We start from the raw sequence: 25,517 nt of genomic DNA, 5'->3' as shown, positions 1-25,517 counted from the left end.
ATCAGGAGGACGAGCAACTGGGACAAACAGATTTAGCAGGGTTTTCTTTTTTTCAGGTTCTTACTTGCCCATTGGATAATTAGGGTCACCAATGGAGAAAATTTTTTGTTTTTTTCTGTAGAGAACCTCTTGGGTTCTATATTTCCAAAGAGTGTATCACTGAAGAAAAGAGAAGAGAAGAGATGAGATCAGGTTGAGTGCCAGTCTGAGGTCTATTCTTGTCTTCCTCTCCTCTCTCATCTCCCCTGACTCGGGTCATTTCCTGTTTGGGTGAGGGGACACTGAGTGTGTGTGTGAGCATCTGTGTGAGTGTCAGTGTGTGGGTATCGGAGTGTTAGCATCAAGAGGACAGCTGTTCCTGCCTTTTATATCTAGAGTTGCTCTCAAACACTGTTATATCTCACCATTGTGATTGTGCTTATCATTTTCTCATCAACCAATTCAGTCTTTAAGTTGAGGGTTGTAGCGAGGATTAATTTTCAGAGAGGATGTTATACTCTCATTACCTAACAAATATAAGTACAACTAAGTGTTTACGTAATTTTGGACAGTATATTAATTGCACCAAATGGCAATGGCAATTTAGTGTTTTTTAACAAAAACATAAACACATACAACATTTATTTTAACTCTGGACTATATACAGTACTGCAAGCTGAATTCAATAATAAGCTAAGTAAGGAATAAACCACTGGGGGAATGCTGTTATTTGAAAATAATCAATGATGGTTCAAAATTGGCACGACAGCTTTGGCAGTGGCAGTTTTCAAAAGTAATTCCAATTGTCCAAGATGGCTGCCTCATTATGTTATAGCATTCAGCATTTTGTCCTAAACTGCATCAGTGATGGATGGAGTTGGATGGATGGATGGATGGATGGATGGATGGAGCAAGTTTCTGTATATTCGCCATGAGTGGGAAACCACAAAAATGTGATTTTTCACCCAAAAAAAGCACTTCTGAGGCTTACTTATTGGTCCACTGCTTTCACTGACACGTTGATTATCTTAGCCCCGCCCACCACAGTACCTCTCTATAAAACAAAAAAACACGTACAGCTATGTCCGATCAAAGCCAAAATATAACTTACTCTGGATGAAACTAAAGAAGCAAACATCAGACATCAGAAGCATGTCCTAACTGCTGTATAATTACTGTATATTTGATGTAAGTAAAAAAAACTTTTTTGGCTCTGTCAGAAATGTGGCTTTCTAATTGGGCCATTGGTTCCACTCACTGGTTTGTGTTAGCCCCGCCCACCATACAGCCAATCTACAGACATAAACATAGACAGCTGGGTTCAAAATCTAAGTAACACCAAATTCCACAACTAAAATCCTCCATTTACTATATAAGAAGGCGCAAAAAAGACAGGAACAACGACACTGTAAAAAAAAACAGACAGCAAACTCATCCAGAGGAATCCTCAGTTCTACAGTACGCAAACCTGAGTCAGGATGTCATCCATGGACTTACCCATGAGACCTGGTAATCCTTGGGGACGGTGCTGAGTGAGGACAGAACACGAGGGAGAGAGAATGACAGAGAACTTAAGGGGCGAAAAATGTGAAAGGAGACGAGAAGAGAAAAGGAGAAAGAAGGAGGCAGGAAGTTAAGCACAGCCCCTATCCGAATCTCTGAGGAGCATCCAAACTCTTTTAAAGACGTCCAGATTAAACATACACACAGCAGAAAAACAGCCTGCGATCCAGAGAAGAACAAACACAGGATCCTACTATCACAGCTCATGTCTCGCACAATTCTCCACACTGTTATGAAGCACAAACAAAAAAAGCAAAAAGTGTATTCCATCTGCGAAGGATATTTTTCCACAAAATTTCTTCTAATATAAAAATTCTAGAGATGCTTCTATATAAATACCAGTATAGAAGAGGGGGCTGATACCACACTTAATTATTTATACTTGTAGAAATGTTCCATTACCAACATCTGATGTCACATGATGTGATGTGACATAAGCCTGTATGCTGTCGCACTAATGAACACACGACATGAAATGACAGCAATCTGGGCATATTTCATGATTAATGATGGGAATCAAAGCAGACTGCAAAGTGTGCTCTGTGAAAATATCAACAGGAGGAACACCAGCATCTTACAACAATACATGTAACCTGATAAAACATCCTACAGCATTTAAACACTATAATTAATATAGAGCTCACAGAGCAGTCTCAGTGAGCATGGTCATTAAAATGAGTCAAGGTTCTCGTGAAAGGTAATCGCGAGACTGGAGCAGTGAAGCAAGAGTGAGCTTCCTTCCATCACTTGGCAGCGCCTACACTTTTCTGGTGAGGTATCTCAAGGTACTATACGCCACCCTGTGTGCATTTTTAATGCGCATAATACTCAGCAGTCTATTAAACTGATACCGGAATCGGCAACAGACGCCACTTCCCATACTGCAATTTAGAAACATGGCCGCTCCGGAGTACAGCTCCTGGTTGTCACGCTTCCCCTTGAATTCTGATTGAACACAACTGACTCCAATCACCACCCACTGTATAAAACCAGACTCCAAACGAACCGAGCAGCATCATCCAATGAACCTTTCTCCTAACGTGCCAAGCCTTTCATTGTTGCTGCTATACTTTGATCTGGTCTTCCAGTTTTGTCATTCTAGTTCTGCCTATCCCACTCTGTATGCTGAGTGCCTGAACCTAGCCTGTTTTTCGACTCTGCTTGTGCCCGATGTTTTCAACCTGTTTGACAAAAACCTGACAAAAAAAACCTACTGTCTTAAACATAAAACTCAGCACGAGGATTTCCTTGCTGGCGGCACACGGGAAAAACAAACATAAACAAAGCTAAAAATGTTCCATTACACGCCTGATCGAGTAATACTAAACAGGTTATTTATTTCGGTATCAAACAAACATGTGCTCATACAAAATGATATTGATGCATCTCTAAAACTATCTGTATCTGTATTTCCTCCTGTGTGAAGCTGAGCCTGACGTGGAAGCTTGGACTCACCATGCCTTTGTCCAGCCACTCCAGCAGGGTCTGTGCGGTGGAACAGGGCATCTGTGAGCGCAGAGTGTCTCGACCTTCTCCACCCTGAAGCTCCAGAGCCAAACGTAGCTCCTCTGCTAACTGTAACACCTGCAGTGGACCCACACTGACCGGAGAACCCATATCCGGCATACCGTTAGTGAACTCCACCATCACCTTAGAGCCTACAGAAAGAAAGAAAGAAAGAAAGAAAGAAAGAAAGAGTCAGATAGATAACATATACATTCATTCTTATATACTATTTCAAACATTTCATTGCTTCAGTCCATCATTTATATAATCAGCCACTCATGTTCATAACATCATGCACATACAGGTCAAGAGCTTTAGTTAATGTTCACATCAAAAACTAGACTGAGGAAAACATGTGATTTTGAGCTGGTTTGAAGATTGCAGAACCTGTGGAGCTCCTGGGATTTTCACAAACACAACAGTGTCTACAGTTTACAACAGAATGGCACAAAAAACACCAGTGAGACACAGTTCTCAGGTATAAACACCTCATTGTTGAGAGAAATCAAAGGAGAATGGCCAGAGTGGTTTGAGTTGACAGGAAGTCTGTAGTAACTCAAAAGAGCATTCTTTACAAACGTTGTAAGCAGGAAAGCATCTCAAACAACATGTCAAAACATTTAGGGGGATAGGCTAAAACAGCACAAGACCACATCGAGTTCCACTCCAGACAGGCAACAACAAGAATCTGAAGGGGATAAAAAAAAACATTTTTTCACTTGAGAAATACAATTGGTAATATTTATAATTCCTCAAACCATTCAATTTCCAAACTTGATTTTATTTGAATCATTTTATTGCTATATTATTTTTTATTTCTAATTCTTTTTGCTTATTGTCTTTTATGTCTTATCTATTCTTACTACTGATTTAATTTTCTTGTATCTACTGTATATGTCTTCTGTAAAGAACTTTGTAAACACTGATTACATTTACAGCAATAATCTAATTATTGACCTTATTCTGAATAAGCTAAGATAATATTGTGATTAAGGTGTTTACATGAGTTGCTTTTAGAATATTCCTTTCATGTTCCTGTTTTACATGTTATAGAACATAGTTCGATTAACGGCACACATCATTACGTCACCGCGTCACACCGTCCAAAGTTCCCTCCAGAATTTCACGTATTAACATACAGTTCGTCTTCGTTATGGAACCGTATACAGTTTTGGGTGTTTCATTTTTAATTTTACGAAGGCTTCAAGTGCAGTTAATTATTTGTCATGCTATATGTGCTAATAGATGACTGCTTGAAGCCGTGGGCTGCGTCCCAAACCGCGTACTTACCTACTATGTAGTAGTCGAGATACATGTATTCACCTACAATATAGTAGGTAACTATGCAGTTTCGGACGCAGCCGTGCTCTCATGTTTGCCGTCAAACGGTTGAGCACTGCTGTGTGTGTACGTGTCCTGTCGCAAAATGCAGTGAAAACTCCCACAGGATGTTAATAGTGTGATTTAAGGTGTTTACATGTCTGTACTGCACGTCGATAATGCGACTAAAATAGGAATACTCCACATGTCTTAATTCGATTTGTGTTTACTTCCAGTATGACTTTAGTCAGATTAAGGTAATCAATAACTGCTGTTTACATGGTAGTTTCTTAATCAAAGTATTGTCTTAATCATGTTAATATCGGATTATTGTTGTCCATGTAAACGTACTCATTATTTACAATGTTTAAAAAGTATTATATAAATAAAGATTTACTTACTAATTTATAGTGCTAATAAACAGCGTTTGCATTAGAATTTAAATTGAAATAATGAGAAAGAGTGAGTAAGAAGAACATTAGAATAAAAGTGACAGGAATGAGCAAAGCAAAAAGAAGAGAAAGAGCAAGAGAGAGGACAGAAATAGTAAAAAGAAAGAAAACAACGAATCATCTAAGTTGGATTCTTGCCTCACATCCAGTGTTCCTGGGATAGACTCCAGATCCACCGTGAACCTGACCAGGATAAAGCACTTACTGAAGATGAATAAAAAGTGCTTTATTAGCACATTATGCACACATTATTTGTTGACTGTCCTCTAATGTCCCTTTTTCCATGTCAGTTTTATGTAGCAATGTTATTGAGAGACCTAAAACCACTCACAAATTCTACATAGCAACTGATGGGCTAATTGTCCACCTATAAAATTACCAGTATGGTATTTTCACATGATAAAATGGGTTTATAAGGTGTAAAATAATTCCTAACAACCAACATTACTGACTTTACACTGTATTATCCATCACCCCTCCACCACACACAGCCACGTTTCATCTCCATCCCTGAACACTTTCCTCATCTCCAACTGCCTCCATCTGGATCCTATAGAGTGAAGCTAGTGCAGCGCTAAAACATCTGGACGCCATAAAACTACAGTAACACAGCAAGGAGAGTCATCACGACTCAATTGTTCCCTTTACAGGAGCCAGAGACAATAGCACAATGAGAGCTGTGAGGCCTCTCGGATCTCCTCGTATCAGTGGCTACGCTGAATAGAGTTTAGTTTATGTAAACGTAAACAGGAAGACAGCAAGACATTGTTGGAAAAAAAGCGGTGTGCGTTATCAGTGTGGGTTTGCTGCTAATTCAGTACACCATGTGCAAAGACTAGACTTACTGTGCTCTTTATGTTTTAGTTTTCTTATAGGTTTATAATCTCATAATTATAAAAAATGGACATGTTTTGGAAAATATTTGTTGTTCTTTTTCTTTATATTAAGTCACACTTTTTTAATTATTTGTGACACATCTGTCCATCTGTCCTTGGGTACTCTGAACTGCACTTTAAATTATTATTATTATTATTTTTACCCATCCATCCATCCATTTTCTATACCGCTTATACTTCCTTCAGGGTCACGGGGGAACCTGGAGCCTATCCCAGGGAGCATCGGGCACAAGGCAGGGTACACCCTGGACAGAGTGCCAATCCATCGCAGGGCACAATCACTATTATTATTATTATTATTATTATTATTATTATTATTATCATTATTATTATTATGTGAGAACACAATCCACAGTCCAAGCACAGCGCTGTTAAAGGAGCTGATGAACTTTTTAGCTGGTCTGGTTCATGTTTGTGTTCCTCTTTATTTCTGATTGAATTAAATTCACAGTAAAATTTCATTTTGTCTTCGTTTAAAAAAAAAAAAACCTTTTCATTGAGTGCTTGTGCTCAGGAACAGACGTAAGACAAACAGAGAATAAAGTATAATATCTCAACAAATTAGAGTGATTAATATGAGTCATACAGTCATATAAATACACAGGTGGTTACTCTTATGTTAAAAGTTTATAAGGTTTAAGTGCTGAGAACAATTACTATTTAAAGAATATAACACTTGGGGAGAGCTTTTTCGGGAAAATAATCAATGACAAAGACATTTAATGCAACCTAACGAAAAGCAATGTGCATTTTCCTACATGAAAACATCCCAAAGTGCTTTATTATCCTTTTAGCACAGTAATTTGCCAACAATTGTTTATTTACCATATGTTTTATCCATTTGTAGTTGCATTTAACGTTATAGAATGCCCACAAAACAAGTAAGTTCCTGTTAACATTTATGTTATAGTAGCTATAAACAGTCGCCTAGCCTCTCCCTTTCTCTCTCTCTCAAAGTTAAAAATAAGATTAAAGAAAACAACCCAGCTTGTCACATAAATAAGAAACCAAAATCCTCTGGCCTGAAGACTCTCTCCACATGAAGAAACCTAAAAGAACAGCTTTATCTTTGACTTTTACAAAGCACTGACGTTGGCTGTGTCTTATTTCATAAATGTAAAATAAATGTCTCGATACAGAAAGCTTCACCAGAGCAACACCTATATGTTTTTTATTGTTAAATAATATTTTGCTTGCAAAAACAAGGGGAGAAAACATTAATCTGTTTATGTGGAGCATTTGTTATACATAGTCTGTCAAGTCCTTGAGTAAGTTGTTACTGTAGAAATTTTAACATTATAAAATGAGTGCATGAATATGTGCTGAACCTGTGATTCGATTCACAGCCGGAACTACTTTCAGAGCTGTTGTTATAGAAAAATGAACGAAAATCTTCGGACCAATCAGAACTGAGAATTCAACAGCTCTGTTTTTAAAATTGTATAAAAATTAGGTCATGAAATTATCTCAAATGAAATGATGTGATAATATACCATAATATTGCTGCAATATTGTCGCATTTTCGTCTACTACCACCAGGTGGTGGTATTTCAAAATCATTGAGAACTGCCCCAAATCAATTATTATTATTATTATTATTATTATTTAAATTCCTGAAACTCAGATGTATCCCAGGTCGACCGTGCGAGTAGAACAAGGACCTTAAACTGTGTTGGAATTTGATGACTTGAAAATAACAAAGCTATTAAAGCTATTAATGATCATGTCACTGCCACTTCTAAGTGAAGTCAAGGCAACCTTTATTTTTAGAGCACATGTAAAACAACAGAAATTGACCCAAAGAGCTTTACAAATCAATCAACAAAATAAGCCATAATAGAGTTATGTGAAAATAATAATTAATTAATTAATTAATTAATTAATTAATTAATTAATTAATTAACAGATACCTTTAAATACAGCATAAATTATTTACATATTCCAATCTATTAAAAGACCTATTCAAAAGGTAGCGAATAAAAATATGTTTTCAATGAAGATTTAAAAGTGGTTCTTGAAGAAGCTGACCTCACATGGAAATGGAGATTGTTCCAGAATATAGCACCTACCACAGAAAGGGCACAATCACCTTTGGTTTTAAAGCGAGCACGAGTAACTCTCAAAATAAGTTGATCAGACTTGTGGGGTAGTGTTCTTGAGGGGGAGTAAGGCTGAAGAAGATCACTGATATATTTGGGGGCGAAACCAGAGATTATAACCAACATGCAAGAAAATGAACTGTCCCATAACTAGAGAGACACTAAACGGGATATTTGGTGTTGTAGGAATATTTCTCTAAATCCCAGAAACTCACATTTTTCCTGGGTTGAACTGACGGCTAGAACACGGACATGAAAATGTGCTTCAAGGATAAAGATTCAAGAATTTTATTGTTATAAGCTTTCCTTGTACAATTAAATTCTTAGTTTGCACGTTCTCATGGATGTTGCAGTAAAAAAATAAAATAAAATATAAGGGTGTAAATAATAAATAAAATAACAACATTGTGCAAGATAGCAACATGGAATAGAGAAAATAGTAAATATTATTTAAAAATTATTCAACATACTAAATAAAGGTGGTGGTACGAAACCAATACAGTAAAGTGCAAATTAGGTATTAATGTGAACTTGGTATGGCCAGGTACAAACGCTACAAGGAATTTTTTTTTTTATATACAGTGTTCTCCACTAATATTGGCACCCTTGGTAAATATGAGCAAAGTAGGCTGTGAAAAATTGTCTTCGTTGTTCTTTATTGATCTTTTGTTCAAAAGATTCACAAAAATACTCTGCTCTCATGGATATCAACAATTGCAAACAAAACATAGGTTTATCCAAAAAAATATATCTTTGTTAAATATAGGTGTGCAACAATTATTGGCACCCTTTTATTCAATACATTGTGCTACCTCCCTTTGCCAAGATAAAGCTCTGAGTCTTCTCCTATAATGATTTCTCTGAGTCTTCTCCTATAATCCTTGGAGAATACATGGCAAGGGATCTAAGACCATTCCTTCATACAGAATCTCTCCAGATCCTTCAAATTTTGAGGTCCACACTGGTGGACTCTCCTCTTCAGTTCCCATACAGGTTTTCTATGGGATTCAAGTCAGGGGACTGGGATGGCCATGGCAGGACCTTGATTTTGTGGTCAGTAAGCCATTTTTGTGTTGAGTTTGTGTATGTTTTGGATCATTGTCCTGCTGGGATATTTTAAGCTTTCTGGCAGAGGCAGTCAGGTTTTCATTTAATATCTGTTGATATTTGATAGAGTCCATGATGACAGGTATCCTAACAAAATGTCCAGGTCCTCTGGCAGATAAACAGCCAATAAACATTAAAGAGCCACCACCATAATTATCCGTGGGCATGAGGTACTTTTCCATATGGCTACCTCTCTGTGTGCGCCAAAACCACCTCTGGTGTTTAGTGCCAAAAACTCTATTTTGGTTTCATCTGACCATAGAACCCGATCCCATTTTAAGTTCCAGTAGGGTCTGGCAAACTGAAGACACTTGAGTTTGTTTTTGGATGAGAGTAGAGGCTTTTTTCTTGAAACCCTTCCAAACAACTTGTGGTGATGTAGGTGACTTCAGATTGTAGTTTTGGAGACTTTCTGACCCCAAGACGCAACTAACTTCTGCAATTCTACAGCTGTGATCCTTGGAGATTTTTTGGCCACTCAAACCATCCTCTTCACAGTGCGTTGAGACAATATAGACACACGTCCAATTCCAGATTGATTCATAACATTTCCAGTTGACTGGAACTTCTTAATTATTGCCCTGATGGTGGAAATGGGCATTTTCAATACTTGTGCTATTTTATTATTGCCACTTCCCATTTTGTGAAGCTCAACAACCTTTTGCCGCACGTCACAGCTATATTCCTCGGTCTTACCCATTGTGATGAATGAGTAAGGGAATTTGGCTTCTATGTTACCTCATATTTATACCCCTGTGAAACAGGAAGGCATGGTTGAACAATTTCCTGTTCCTTGTCACCCAGGTGTACTAAAAAATGTAAACTATCAATGGGAATATACTTCAAATATATTTTTCTCATATGACTATAACAATATGATCATGTAACTCTTAATTTGCTTTAAATTTTGCATAAATAACCTACATGATGTCTTCTTGCACGTAGGTTACTGTATATTCACATTAAATCCATGCTGTGTTCCTGTCTTAAGTCATGTGTTCAGCAGCAGGTCCGCTGTTCCACAGTCATGCCTTTTGACATTTAACAACAAGCAAACAGACACAGTCTTTTGTCATGACAACAGCTGTGGGGTGACCTTGAATTACATAACTCGTGCACATGTTACATACGCTTTCATTTCTTCCATACACACATTTGCACACTCGCACACACTTTCCAAACTTGCTGATTCCAGTGTCCTTTCTGTGTGTATGGACAGTAACATCCACTCGTCTTTCTCTTTCTCTTTCTCTCTTCCGGTCCTCACTTGTCAACTGCCTTTGTTAAACATTCGTCCTCTATTAGTTCAATCATGCCGACAACTGCTGAGTTTGCTAGAGGATACACACACACACACACACAAACAGGCTGCACATTCCCCCTCCCCCAAAACAACAGCCAATTAACCTCCTTCCTTTAGCATGAAACCTCAACTCAAGTCTTTTATTCTGCTCATTTGTAACCTCTACAGTGATTTTTTTGTTTTTACTACACATCGTTTGACTCTGTGTACAACCCATTCAAAATGAGAAGGAATCTGATTAGTGTGCCTTATTGTTAGATAAGCGCAAGGGAAAAAAGGGGGGAAAAAAGGGAACACACCCTTGTCTCGTCTTTCTCGTCGACTCTATAAGGGCATCTACTAGGATTTCCCAAAGCTTTATCACTAATTCACAGGCCTTATCCCTAGTTTCCGAGGCAAACTTTTCAGCCAAAATGAATTTTACACAGTGAATTGGGTAATATTTTGCAACTGAAGTTAGTTTTTTTGCATTTGCACTGAAAGTTCAATGTGTCAAATTGTATAGGTGTTCTGAGAAAACATTCATAAAGATTAAAAAATTTTAAAAATCAGCACACACTTGCCTCAAATCACAATAAGTGAAGGCATCTCTAGCCTTATGAGCCAGACCTCTATCTTTTTCAACAGGGCCTGGTATGTTTCTTTAATAAACATAATATTCGGAAAGCTTATCGTGTCATAATGTTCAAAACGGAAAAGTGCTGAGAAACAACAAAATTGCAACTAGGGGTGGGCAATATGACAAAAATAGCACACGGTGATTCTCATGATCACGATATATAGACAGCAAAACAGTAGTTTGATGTCTACAAAAATATCCATCCATCCATTCATCCATCCATTAATTTTCTGTACCGCTTATCCTTCAGAGGGCCACAGGGGATCCTCGAGCCTATCCCAGGGAATCTAAAAAATATCCATCCATTCATCCATATTCTATACCACTTATCCTTCAGGGTCACAGGGAACCTGGAGCCTATCCCAAGGAGCATCAGGCACAAGGCAGGGTACACCCTGGACAGGGTGCCAATTCATCACAGGGCACAATCACATACACATTCACACACCCATTCATACACTATGGACATTTTGGACATGCTAATCAGCCTATCATGCATGTCTTTGGACTGGGGGAGGAAACCGTTGAACCCGGAGGAAACCCCTGCAGCACGGGGAGAACATGCAAACTCCGCAAACACACAGAGCTACGTGCTAACCACTAAGCCCCTCTACAAAAATATATAAAAATATATATGTTCATACAAAAAAAACAAATATTTAACTCTAAAGAGGAGATGAAAATCTGTAAAAATGTAAACACCTTATAATTTTAAAGATGAAATACCAAAATTTCGACATCAACACAATTAGTTGCTTCCAGTCAATTTGCAATTAAAATTAGAAAAGAAACATAAGAAGATATCATGATATACATTATATCTCAGAAAAAAAGCATATTGTGACATCGTTTATCACAATATCATTATTATTGTCCTACTTCTCATCCCTAAGTGTAAACTTCAGGCTTCTGAAACTTCTGTCCAGGAAAGGTGTACAAAAAAATAGACATCAGATTCTCCATGAGCCGTGCGTGGATAGTCAAATGCTGAGACTACTTTAAGGTCTAGTCCACACAAACACAGGCCAATTTTAAAACACAATCTAAAATGCCACTTTCAATCACTGAAACTCATCTTTTCCAATCTGCTGTCCAAAGTGTGGGAATGGGAAAATGCAGTTTTTCAAAAATGCTAATGTGATTGTCATGTCATCTCCACAATCCTAACATGGCAGAACTTATTACTAATGCTGTTTTCTGTATCAGGTATTTGAATTTGAATTCACTTTGTTTAGTATTGTTTGTTATAGACTGAAACTGGGTGATGGCAAAACAAACAAATATAGAGGAAGGGTCATGGGTCAGACACAGAGCTAGACGATATGACGATATAATATCGGTATCGTGATACATTATGTCACGATAAAGTTTTCAGTGATATCGTTGGTATCGTGATAGCTTTTTAAGTTTTTAAAATATTAAAATGATGTAAGAAAATCCTCAAAAAGACTTGCTTGTGTGGTTTCTGACTCTGGATCTATACTGTCATCTATAATTATGAGCAAAGGAGGCACAAAAAGTATTCTAGGTCCATCTTTAAAAAACTAACAAAAACCTAGCACTCCAGTTATGGATACTTGTATTAGACCTTAGCATGTATCTGATTTCTTTAAGAGAGAATCGCATGGGTTAAGAGAATACATACTGTCAGAAATATAAAACCAAAATGTAAACAAAACAATCTCACACTGTCTTATACAGAATAGAATTATATACACCAAAAAAGCAATTCACCCATTAACAACCCTCAGGCTAGACAGCTTTCATTTGCATTTATTCATTCAGGCAGAATCCAACCCAAGCACAGTAGGGGTACAAATCTTGCTCAAGGTCTCTGCAGTGGCTCTTTAGCTACCAGAACTTTATTCCCTGCTCATACTCCACCGGAAATCAGTCCTCATGTGGGCTACGTAGGTTATAAGGCACTTCCGTGTGCTAACTCTCACCTGCAATGATGTCGTCCATTTGCTCCAAAGCAGCCTCCAACATGTGACTCGCATCAGACGCCATGCTGCTCAATATCTACCGCATGGGCCGTGCTGTTCAGCTGAAGCCTGAGAACAGAAAACAGAAACAAAACTAGACATATTTCTCAAATCTAAACACAGTACGATTTTACAAGTAATCATAATGTTTAACTTCCTCACTTAATTCAACATAACTGACATGGTTAGCACGTTTGCCTCGCACCTCTAGGGTTGGGGGCTCGAATCCCGCTTCCGCCCTGTGTGCATGGAGTTTGTATGTTCTCCCCGTGCTTCCAGTTTCCTCCCCCAGTCCAAAGACATGTGTTGTAGGCTAATTGTCATTTCCAAATTGTCTGTAGTGTGTGAATGTGAGTGTGATTGTGCCCAGTGATGGGTTGGCACCCCATCCAGGGTGTCCCCCACCTTGTGTCCCGAATTCCCTGGGATAGGGTCCAGGTTCCCTTTAGCAGTTGGCATATAATTTAGAACATTGTTACACATATCTATATATAAAAATAAACGTCATAACTTTATATAAAAATACTGTCATATTTTTGTTATCATTTTTGTTTTATTTCCTACATATCATGCAAGTTGTGTATTGTCAAACTAACTTATCACCATATTGAGCAACCCTGCAGAGTATATCCTGCCCATCTGAGCAAACAAACTCCTAAAGGCTGCTTTTCCTCAAGATTTAACCGTTTTTTAACTACATAATGTTTCTGTCTCTTTCTGTGTCCTCCATCTCCATCCCTCCATCTCTCCCTCACTTTGCATACCTCTCAGCAGTGCAGGAACCTGAGATTAATTAGGCCTGTCAGGGTCGAGTTTCAAGCCTTTGTCATCCTGCCTCATGGCACATGGGTCTCTCTCTCTCTCTCTCACACACACACACACACACACACACACACACACACACACACACACACACACACACACACACACACACACACACACACACACACACACACACACACACACACACTTTCTACAGGCAGTGTTTATTCCTATGATGTGGTGGTGGATGTGTAGACGGATTTGTAGAGAAAGAGGACACAATGTATTTGGAACTGCTGCAGATCAAATACACTACACATCCTGAACATAATTCGATGCAGCACATGAGTGTGGAGTTTAAAGAAGAGGCTCAGAGCTCTTTCAGTTAATAATCCGGCCGGATTATTAACTGAAAGACCAACATAAAAGGCACCAGAGATGGGTACAGCATGGCATGCTTCATTAACAGACTCTTAACATGTTTGTTAACGCCACAATGACAGCAGGTTATTCAGTATGAACACACACAACACTGAAGAATACGTGTGTAGACTTTGCGTCATGCTTTGATCAAAAACAGAATCTGAACACAAAAACCACAAATATGAAGTTATTCGACTCCCAAAGATGAAAACAGTTACACTTAACCTCTATAGTAACAAGCTGTTTGGAAGAACTTCCCCAAGTAGGAGAAACCTTTATTTGTCACCTATACATTACAGCAACATTCTTTCCTTCGCATATCCCAAGCTTATTAAGGAGCTGGGGTCCGAGAGCAGGGTTAGTCATCATATGGTACCCCTGGAGCTAATAGGGTTAAGGGCCTTGCTAAAGTTAACCATAATCATACATTTTTGGTGTTGAACACCATTGACATGGTTAGCGATAATGAGAATTGCAAAATCCACTATGTCATGGATTATTTATGTTTTAGTGGCTTGTGATCCAGGGGCTGATGAATTTTGCCTAGTACATGAATATTTTAATAATAATTTATTTTGACCAAACAGACCAGAAGCAGCTGATTTGATTTTTAAAAAAATGTAATTTACTAATCTTCAAAACTTATAATTAATAATGATAATGCAAAAAACACAATTCCCTGTTGTTTGTTGTGTTTGCAGCTGTTTGATATCGATGAGAGCAGAGTATTTTTTTGAATTTTTTTTTAAACAAAATTTCAAAAGTTTAAACAATAAAAACAATTTTTCATAGCCTTCTTTGCTCATATTTACCAAGGGTGCCAATATTAGTGGAGGCACTATAAACATAAACATATCATGTATTGTAGAAATGGCTTTGAGAATCACAAAATGATTTTTTCATCATATCACCCAGCTCTAGTCCAAAAATATTACCAGAGACATTACCAAAAGGGCTCTACTTGTGGCCAAAAGTTTGTGTACCCCTGACCATCACACCCATGTGTGCTTGCTGAAAATCTCACTCCAGATTTATTATTAACCTCCACTCTTCTGGGAAGGCTTTCCACTAGATTTAGGAGCGTGGCTGTGGGGAATTGTGTTCATTCAACCACAAGAGCATTAGTGAGGTCAGGTACTGACGTTAGTATTGAGGAGGCCTGGCGTGCAGTCAGCGTTCCAGTTCATCCCAAAGATGTTCAGGACATTCGAGTTCTTCCACTCCAACCTCGGCAAACCATATGTTCATGGAGCTCGTTTGTGCACAGGGACACTGTCATGCTGGAACAGGTTTGGGCTTCTTAGTTGCAGTGAAGGGAAAACTGTTACGCTATACAACACACAAAGATGTTCTATACAATTGTGTGCTTCCAACTTTGTAGCAACAGTTTGGGGAAGAACCACATATGGGTGTGATGGCTTGATGTCTCCATACGTTTAGCCATACAGTGTATTTACTTTCTATAAAAAAAAATAAATGCTATACACATTTGTGATCAATAGTGTTCAAGTAAGTCCATACAGTCTCTTCATATGTACAGACTATTTAATTGCATAAGCTACTTGTTTTATGTGTTGCTTATTTTCATGAAGCCGTCAATAATTATGTGGTTTAATAAATTCATTGAGCCAGTACTACCATACAGCTTTCCCAAACAGCTAAACTGGATTTGTCTCCGTTTTAATGACTGTATAGTTAAATACTGTTGTGGTTGTTGAAATCAAAACAGTTTTGCTAGTAGACTCAGTCTTTTTGACCTTTTTTTGTCTTGTAAATGAATCATTCTGGACAGGTTTGAACTTGTCATTTTAACTGTTTCATTGTCATTTTCGCCATACCGTGGGAAAGAGACACGGCTTGTGTCTAAGTTCCCACTCAGAGCTAACTAAACAAGTTTGGCCACCTCTTTTTGTGTTATTTGTGCAATCGCTGCTTGAAAAACGAAAGAGAAGGATCACCTTAGAGCTGCTTGGCAACTAAATAAATGACAGTGTAAATGCTGTCAACAATGAAATAGGGCCCACTAAACACTTCCTGCTACACTCCCAACCCTCCACCAAAAAAAAGTCGTCTTATCTGACTGGTGTATACACACTGAGAGTGTTTGATCCCACAATAATATTTGCCATGACAGTTAAACAGACCTCAGTCATTTTAATTTCATAGCTTTCCGGTCTGGGAAAAACGCTTTCCATACTATTTCCCGCAAAGCTCTTTTGTGGGTCGGCTTATATTTCGCTTTGGTGGAATATTCCCTCTTCGACTGCAGCACCCGTGTCTGGTATTTTCCACTTTAGCAGTAAGGACATGGACTTAAATCATCGTAAGCATAAGCAGTGTAAATAAACACACAATACCGAGGACAAATCTCAGAGATAAGTAGCTGGGTCGTACCCATAGATCATTCACTGTTCCAACATCCAGAGCGTTTTTAAAGGTCAGAAGAAAAAAACACTCCAGATAGCAAACTTCATCTTCTCAAAGGAGGCAGTCAGGAGGTGAAGCGGCCCGTGCAAAATTGCCCAGTATCTTCAGGACACACATAAGACTGATTGAGCCGAACCAAACGCTAAGCCTCTGTCCTCAAGATGTCAGGTTAAACTAACTTCAATCCCAAAACAAAGTCCCGAACAAATAATCAAAACATTATCTTGAACTGCTGTCAGCTTTACAGACCACATGATGTGTCGAGTCAATGACTGTGTCTCTGTCTGCAAAAAAAAATTCTAATAAAATAATAACAGTGAAATCCCTATGTATAACTTTGTTTAAATGATTGAAATGTACATAATATAATATTAATATAAATATATATTTTTCTCCTTTTGCTCCACTTTTAGATTTAAACATGTTTTCTTCTGCTTTTCTTTTTAATTTTTCCATTACTTATTTCTTTGACTATTTCTCCATTGTTTTTCTTTTATTTTATTTTCCACTCTTAAAGAGTGCACCTGTACAAATTTGTCACTTTTCTCTTTTTTTATTCTTGAATTTAAAAAGAAATCTTTTTTTTCTCTCCCGCTTGTAGGAATGGCTTTAAAAAAAAGAAAAGAAAAAAAAGAAAAAACTGTTCTTTAATATAATGCCAACAAAGTCTGTACTGTCCCCCGAAAAGCAGCATAGGTGGTTGTGGGTAAAAAAAAAAAAATTTTATTGAATTTTTACTAACAGCACAACCACTATGATTCCTATTTATTTCATTCACCCCTGAGGAACTCCTTTCATAATTTACTTCCCACACAATAAGACCAAGCTTTTACAGAGTTTCTCCTCAGTCTATAAGGTGGAAATACTCACATACTGTATCTGCTCCACATATTTTTTTTAAAAGATTTTTTAAATAAATAAATAAATACCAGCATGCCTTTTCCCCCCAAAGATAGACGCACCATAAAAAGCTAATTCTCACAATCCTCCAATAATAACTTCAGACTTCCATTGCCAGTGTGCCAACAGTTTGAGAGACGGCCTCTTTATCCTGAACCCTGGCACACCACAGACCGGCTGAAGATACAGTTACAGGCCTCTGTGTGGTTTATTCCTTACACACGACAGGCAAGTCTAAGCAGCTGGAAAGTGAACAAGAAAAGCTTGTCTACCAGGGAAACGGAAAACAGTCACCACATTAAAAACAATAAAAGATAATGATAAAAAATAAAATTAAAAAAATTAAATATTTATATACCAGTATGTCTCTGACCCAACTCGTTAAGAAAGAGAAACCTGTACAAAGAATTAGGAGATTATTCTACAATTTCTAAACAAATTAAATATTTTTGAGCTATTTGTGCTTTTACCAACATTTTTTTACCAACACCTCTTTCTGCCAGAGTGTGTGTACAGTTTCTAGCATGTCAGTTGAATCATGTGGTTGACTAGCTGTATGGAACTAAAATTAATAATGAGCGATAATAAGTGATTATCATTAGGTACTGTACACCAACAAGTCCAAACCACTAAAGAAAAATAAAATAAATAAAAAATCATGGCACAACAAAATCCCAAATATTTTTATAGCCTTCATTATCTTGGTGGGTCAACACTTTGAATAAGATTAGTTACCTCAGCATTCAGTTAGCATTATAATCTTCAATACTTCCACTCGTTCAGTTAGCATCAAAGCCTCCGTTACCTCAGTTCATTCAGTTAGCATCAAACCTTCCGTTACCTCAGCTCATTCAGTTAGCATCAAAGCTTCCGTTACCTCAGCTCATTCAGTCAGTGTCATAGTCTTCATTACCTCAGCTTACTCAATTATCACCATAGCCTTTGTTATCTCAGCTTATTTAGTTAAAATCATAGCCTACTTTACATCAGCTTGTTCAATTAGCATCAAAGTTTTGTCACCTCAGCTCAATAGTTTCATTGCCATTGTCAGCACCAAAGCATTCTTTGAATTAATTCTTTCTTACAATATAAATGCAAAAAATTAGAATTAGAAGACGCTGGGAAAACATGGTAAAAATAAAATCTGGTAAAATGAAACAGACATCCTTGGGCCCCTAGCTAAATGCCAGATACACATCAAAGCACAAGTTCATTATTAAAAAATCTACTGTCTTTCACAAAATAAACAACCGCATAGTAGTATTTGGATAGTGAGATTTTAACTCATATGAAATAACTGAGGTGAATGTTGCATCTCCCGCCACTCAGTTCAGTATATTTACTAATATATTTATTAGATATTGCACAACACTTTAATAATATACTGTACTTCCCAAAACTGACACTGAAGCTTTTAATCCCAAACATCTCCCTCCAAACAACGCCTGTATAATCATTACTGTACAGGGTATGAGTAATCATTAATGAGCTTTCGAATGACTAAACGCTCCACAACGTGGGAAACCTGATCTGCTCTACTGCTTAATCCTGTGTGAAGGTCCTTCACTGAGTCTGTCATCCAAAACGTCAGCTTCACTCATGTGAAGTGGAATGATGCTGCCAATGCTGATTACATGGCGTTGATCTACTCACAACAGCCATCATGCCAAAGGTGGACACAGGACACACACTAAACAGAGAAACGAGTGTACTTCCTACTTCCATAAGTCTCTCAATATTGTGCTTTGTTATTTCTGTAAAAGGTTTTTACAAATGTTAATTAAAGCCCTAGATACCTTAGGTGTGTTTAGACCCTGGGCAGAGATGGTGTAGATGTTCATATCATTTAGCAGTTAGAGCTCGGCAAATACAACAATATAATTTTGATACTGTGATTAAATTGTGTATTTTATTAATAAGACTTACATGCTGATTAACATTTCAGTGTCACTTTATTTCTGTAGACATGAAAGTATTCTTAAACTTGAAAAAGTATTTTTCTATGCAACAATAATGTTTTTTCTGGCAATTTATTGGAAATGTCTTCAGGTATTGTGATATGATATTTTGTCATAATAACCATAATAGTGATAACAAGTCTTTATTAATCACATATACATTACAGAGAAATTCTTTTCTTTGCATACCTCAGCATGTTAGGAAGCTGGGGTCAGAGAGCAGAGTCAGCCATGATACAGTGCACCTGAAGCAACAGTGGCCCAACAGTGGCAGCTTGGCATTGTTGGGTCTTAAACCCCCAGCCTTCTGATCAGAAACCCAGAACCTTAACCACCAAGCCACCACTGCCCCTCCTATAACAACTACTGTTAATTACACCGAATTTCTGTTTGTTTGTTTTTTGCTAAAAAAAATTGCTAAAAATGAGCTGGAGAAATCTTTTGTGAATAATAACATATACACAGCATATCAAGGTTATTTAAAGCACTCATTAATAAGCATTTGTAAGAGACCTGATTGCAGGTCTGAGGCTGAGCAGGAACAGAAAGCGCGCAGCATGAGGTGTCAGACTAATAATGCCAGCATGTCATCACAGCTTAATATGGAAATCGCCAAATGACAAGTGCCTTCCGAGCAGCTTAAAACCTTCCGCCCCACACCACATCATCCTGCAAAGTATGTGCAATCACACTGCCCGAGGAAAATCTGTATGGCATATCGTTCTCTCGTCCTATGTTCCAATCCTGTTTTAACCCTTCTGCATCAAGTAGGCCTCACTGTTTCCTCTTGGAAGAATCTTGTATGCAATCTTAAAGTCCGTTCCAATAAGTCATCGGATCAAATGAAAGTTCATTAGATGAGTGTTCGAAAAACCTGAAGGATCAAGTAGATGTGAATGGAATGACTTGTGTTGGAGGGATTGTTGTGATTTGACACAATTATCTTTTAAAAACACCATATAATTGTTCTAACTGCAAGGCAAATCACAGGTTCATAATAATGCACACGTTCTAAAACATTATCGGTTCTATAGTAACTGCTAATTCACAGGGACTATTATGGTGGATGGTCCACAAAATCTAAACCTAATAATAAACAGATAAAAACGTCATGCTGTTTAATGGAAGGAGTCTCCAGTGTCAGCGCTATCGTAAACAGGTCAAAGTTAAAAGGTAAAGTTCGTCAAAGGTAAAGTTGTTTATTTAAGTTTTCAACCATGGGAAAATCAGAAGACCTTGTGCTTTATGTTTTCTCAGCAACATGACAAGCTGTGTTTTTATCTTATTAACTTAAAATGAGGGAACAGCTATTTATAGCTGGTATAATGCAAGTGATAACTTGTCATGCAGCTGTTCAACAATATTAAATGTAACTATGTAACATTACTCACGTAATGGAGATTAGGATGGATGCAATGCAGATAAAGATGTTTTTTTAAGGAGGCAGGCAGACAAATCCAAATCATGATACAGAGACATAGTCAAAAACAGGCAATGGGTCGGGCGATTGGCAAACAGGCATTAACTGGGCTAGGCGGGAATCAAAATGAGAAACAGAGTCATAAACATGAACCATGAAATGAGAAACGAGAGCTAGGTAAAGAGCTATACTCAATACTGCGCAAAGGGCACAGAGAACGAGGGGTTTATATCACAAACCTAATCATGGGTAAATATGGACAGCTGAAACCAATGTAGACACACTTTCGAACAACAACCAATGACTAAATGGGGAGGAGACAAAACATAATCAAAACGATTGTTGATGACTTTGACTTTGTTTACTATGGACACGTGTCCATAGTAAACAAAGTCAAAGTCATCAACAATCGAAAAGCGTGCGTTCGCTGAGCGCTCGCGCACCTGGCTCGTGCACATGTGCACACTCCGGCTTTCCGAGTATGCTGCAAGCTGCAGCACTGTCTCAAGGGGAAATTATGACAAAATACAATTTAATATAATTTTAGATCATTTTATTACTTCACTCAGGAGACATCTAACTGCAGGTCCGAGGGAATGTGAAAAAAATACAAAATGCAAAAGTATGAAAATCCTGCAGTGATAATCAATATTTGCATCAACAAGTTTAAATGTTTGTTGATTAGATAAATTACATATTTTTTAAGAAGTCAATTTGAAATCAAATAGATATATATTATATAAGTTGGTATTTCAGTTAGTGTTGGTTAGCTAGCTAAAGTTATGTAAGTTAGCTATCAAGCTAAATGTTTGATAAAGTATCTAAAAGTAATGTGACATGAAGTGAAGGTGAAAAGAAATTGCATGACATTTCAAAATAAATTTGGTGATGTGGCTAACATTAATGTAAGATTTTTTAAAGCAAAAATAAACTACACGAAATTTCAAGGTGAACTGTTTGTGAAGTAGCTCAAATTAATCTGAGGTGAATACTTGGGGAAAAAAATAATATAAAAGAAGGTATACTGTCCTGTATTTTTATTTATTTATGTACATTTTCTGTGTATGTAGCACTTATATACACACATTTTATCACACACAAAGCAACTGACGTTCACCTATCATGTGGCTTTACATCAAGTCTGTGAGGCTGCAGTCAGCTGCACTGATAGCACTCAAGATAGCACTGCTTGACTTTGTTAAATAAATGACAGACAATATGAAAATTGACAATGCGGTCATTTCAATCATACTGTGTATTGTGCCAGGGGGCGGTACTCACTTCCAAGTCATGAGGGGAATTTGACAAAGGAGTGTTAGAGGAAGCACGTATGTGCAGGGCTGATGCGCAGTATTTTCTCCTTCATGATAGTGAGAAGCTCATTGCTGAAAAGACTAAAGCAGTTTTATGCAGGAGCATTTGAAGAAAAGAGGATAGAAAATCTACATATTGCATAACACGGATCAGATACATCTTTGTCTTGTGCCGACACAGGGACACATTGTCTAATAATTTGGCTACAAGTTACATGTTACAACTTGGGTTCGATCTAGGATGTAACATAATGTATATGTACAATGTTCTCCATCGACTTGAACTGCACTACAGCGCTAGTGAGTAAAACCTTTCTATCAGCCCCTTCACCTGAAAACCCTGTCAACCATATAAAACCCAGCTCAAATGACAGGAGGGTTGGGTTACAGTTACTGGCAGCTGAGGCCTCATGACGCTACTAGTGGGCACTGTGCCGTGCCGTGTACTTGACTGTCAATTGAGGGAATGGAAACACACACTACTTTCTCCTTGAAAGAACATGAAGCACACATCATTAGCTTCCCAAAACCACTTTATCTTAAAGCTAGCATAAAATTCACCAAAAGAGAAGTGACAGTTAAAACACATTATATATGTTAGAGACTAATTTCTAGGAATTTACACTATGGTTTAGGAATTTCAGACTTGCTTGAGGTAATTTACTTTGAAAATCTGTTTGACATCCAATCAAATATTAATTGTTCAGGGTATTATAAAAAACACCATATGTCCAGTGTGGCCTCTTAGGACCAGTCATAGAGGCGTGGCCTCTGTGCCTGTCGTTCCCAGTGAAAAAGGTGTGGCCTAAATGCCTGTGTGTGCCAGTGAAGAAGCCATAGCCTCTGTGCCTGTCAGTCCCAGTGAAGAAGGCACAGCCTATGTGCCTATCAGTTACAGTGAAAAAAGCTATGGCCTGTGTGCCTATCATTCACCAGTGAAGAAGGCACGGCGTCTGTGCCTGTCAGTCCCAGTGGAGAAGCCATTGCCTCTGTGCCTGCCAGTCCCAGTGAAGAAGCCATGGCCTCTGTGCCTAACTGTCCCAGTGAAGAAGGCACAGCCTCTGTGCCTATCAATCCCAGTGAAGAAGCCATGGTCTCTGTGCCTGTCAGTCCCAGTGAAAAAGGCCATGGCCCTTGTGCCTATCAGTCCCAGTGAAGAAGCCGTGGCCTCTGTGCCTGTTAGCCCCAGTGAAGAAGCCGTGGCCTCTGTGTTTGTCGTTCCCAATGAAGAAGCCGTGGCCTCTGTGCTTGGCAATACCAGTGAAGAAGGTGTGACCTCTGTGCCTGTCATTCCCAGTGAAGCCTGCCAGGCCCAGTGAAAGGCATGGCCTCTATTCCAGTCAGTCCTAAAGAAGGAGCTGCCCTCTGTACCAGTAAAAGAGGCATTGTTTTATGTTAGTCCCCTTGAAGGTGACATGGACTCTGTATCTGCAGTCCTAATGAAGAAGGCACTGCCTTTGTGCCTTCAGTAGGTCCGTGTCTGTCAGTCATAGTGAAGGGGGTGTGCTTTATACACGCCTATTACATGTTGAGATCATGAAAGAAAAGATACACACTACTAGTATCTGCCACACTTCAACTATTATACAATTTGAAAAAAAAAAAGTTCCAGCAAATGATACATTGCACAGCCTTGGCTATGATGAAATTAAGCTTTAGTTCAAAATACAACGTAAAATTGCACCACACTTAGGCCAGCAGAATATATTATTTATGAAATGTTATCACATTGACCTTTGGTGTTGATACACTGAAGAAGGCTGCAAAATACAATGGCCTCTCTAAACTTTCTAAGCAATTCCTAAATGTGTCATTGTGTGTGTGATCACCCTGGATGATCTACAACTCTCCAGAAGAGGCTTGCTTTGTGTTTGGATGAATCAGTGCATTCACATGATCCAACAAATGCAAATCATTTTGGTCCAAATAATGCAGGCAAAGCATTAACCATAGGTTTCAGCACTGCCTTATATTGTAAAGCAATCACCACCATTAAAACATTCTAGGAATGTTGTGCAGATCACACTGAAAGCATTTGTATCACTGTCTTTAAAAAAATCACTGCCAGACAGGCCTCCTGACCATCCAAGTGTCGCAACATCACAGGCCAGACAGCATGGTATTTCCTAAGACTAGTGCTAAAAGCAGGGTGAGACCCAGAGTGGGTTCGACTGTGTTCGACACCAGTAGTGTCTTGCAAATTGAAGAAAGACGCTTGAGATTGTTTTTGGATGAGAGTAGAGGCTTTTTTTTAAACCCTTCCAAACAACTTGTGGTGATGTAGGTGACTTCAGATTGTAGTTTTGGAGACTTTCTGACCCCACGATGCAACTAACTTCTGCAATTCTCCAGCTTTGATCCTTGGAGATTTTTTGGCCACTCGAACCACCCTCTTCACAGTGCGTTGAGACAATATAGACACACGTCCAATTCCATGTTGATTCATAACATGTCCAGTTTACTGGAACTTCTTAATTATTGCCCTGATGGTGGAAATGGGCATTTTCAATGCTTGTGCTATTTTCTTATAGCCACGTCCCATTTGTGAAGCTCAACAACCTTTTGCCGCACATCACAGCTATATTCCTTGGTCTTACCCATTGTTTTGAATGACTAAAGGCATTTGGCCTATGTGTTACCTCATATTTATACCTCTGTGAAACAGGATATCATGTTTGAACAATTTCCTGTTCCTAGTCACCCAGGTGTACTAAAAAATGTAAAATATCAGTGGGAATATACTTCAAATATATTTTTCTCACATTAATTCATAGGGATGCCAATAATTGTTGCACACCTATATTCAACAAAGATTTTTCACACATTCAATCACACACACATTCACACACTGTGGACAATTTGGAAATGCCAATCAACCTACAGCACATGTCTTGTACTTATAGGAATCCCCCGACGCACAGGCTGAACATGCGAGTGAGACTTCACACCAGCTCCATACAGTTAACCTAAACCGCAATAAATGACATGAAAGAGTGCAGTACTACTGTTAACAGTGTATACGTTAAGCTGGGACAGCTGTCTCAAATAGCTAAAATCTCAGAGTGCTCTAGAAACTGTATTTTACTCAGAGCTGAGTCTCAACTTTAAACACACTGTTCTGAGCCTTTTTCACTGCTGGGCAAACGAGAGCGGGTTAAGAGCTTGTCGGTCAGGCCATGAACACACACACACACACACACACACACACACACAACTAAGTGGGACACACAGCCGAAGGGAAATGCTTTCTTGATTATAAGGTACCGTGTTATAAGGGGTTTTGCCTGATGAGCAGTGACAGGCTGTGCTCATGTTACCGTGTTACATTAAAACAATGATCATTCCTTCTACTCTATTTGTCTGGAGAGTCACCAAGTTTCGGTAACTCGCTGTGCCATCTTTAAATATAAGACGTCTATGAAGGAGTGCCTTTGTTTAAGAAACAGAAAATGAAATACAGTTTGCACAATGCTAAACTGGTAGAC

The 25,517-nt window shown here is 38.3% G+C and overlaps 1 protein-coding gene across 10 annotated transcripts in view; it reads right to left on the bottom strand.

Annotated features, from left to right (window-relative positions):
- The window catches only part of ppfibp2b (PPFIA binding protein 2b), a 77,601-nt gene that overhangs the window by 46,493 nt on the left and 5,591 nt on the right, over positions 1 to 25,517 (bottom strand). For 9 of the 10 annotated variants that reach the window (XM_017474448.3, XM_053682012.1, XM_053682013.1 and 6 more), the window contains exon 1: positions 1,477 to 1,764. In XM_017474448.3, coding sequence (XP_017329937.1) covers positions 1,477 to 1,749 — 273 coding nt within the window. In that variant the 5' untranslated portion in view covers positions 1,750 to 1,764. Of the gene's footprint in view, positions 1 to 1,476; positions 1,765 to 2,997; positions 3,201 to 12,790; positions 12,899 to 25,517 lie in introns of those variants that run through there. The other variant, XM_053682014.1, reaches the window with a different exon arrangement.

The sequence above is a fragment of the Ictalurus punctatus genome, chromosome 8 (genome assembly GCF_001660625.3).
Source record: "Ictalurus punctatus breed USDA103 chromosome 8, Coco_2.0, whole genome shotgun sequence".
Classification (NCBI taxonomy): domain Eukaryota; kingdom Metazoa; phylum Chordata; class Actinopteri; order Siluriformes; family Ictaluridae; genus Ictalurus; species Ictalurus punctatus.
Note: the sequence above shows the minus strand (reverse complement) of the source record. Positions and strands in the feature narration are given on the sequence as shown.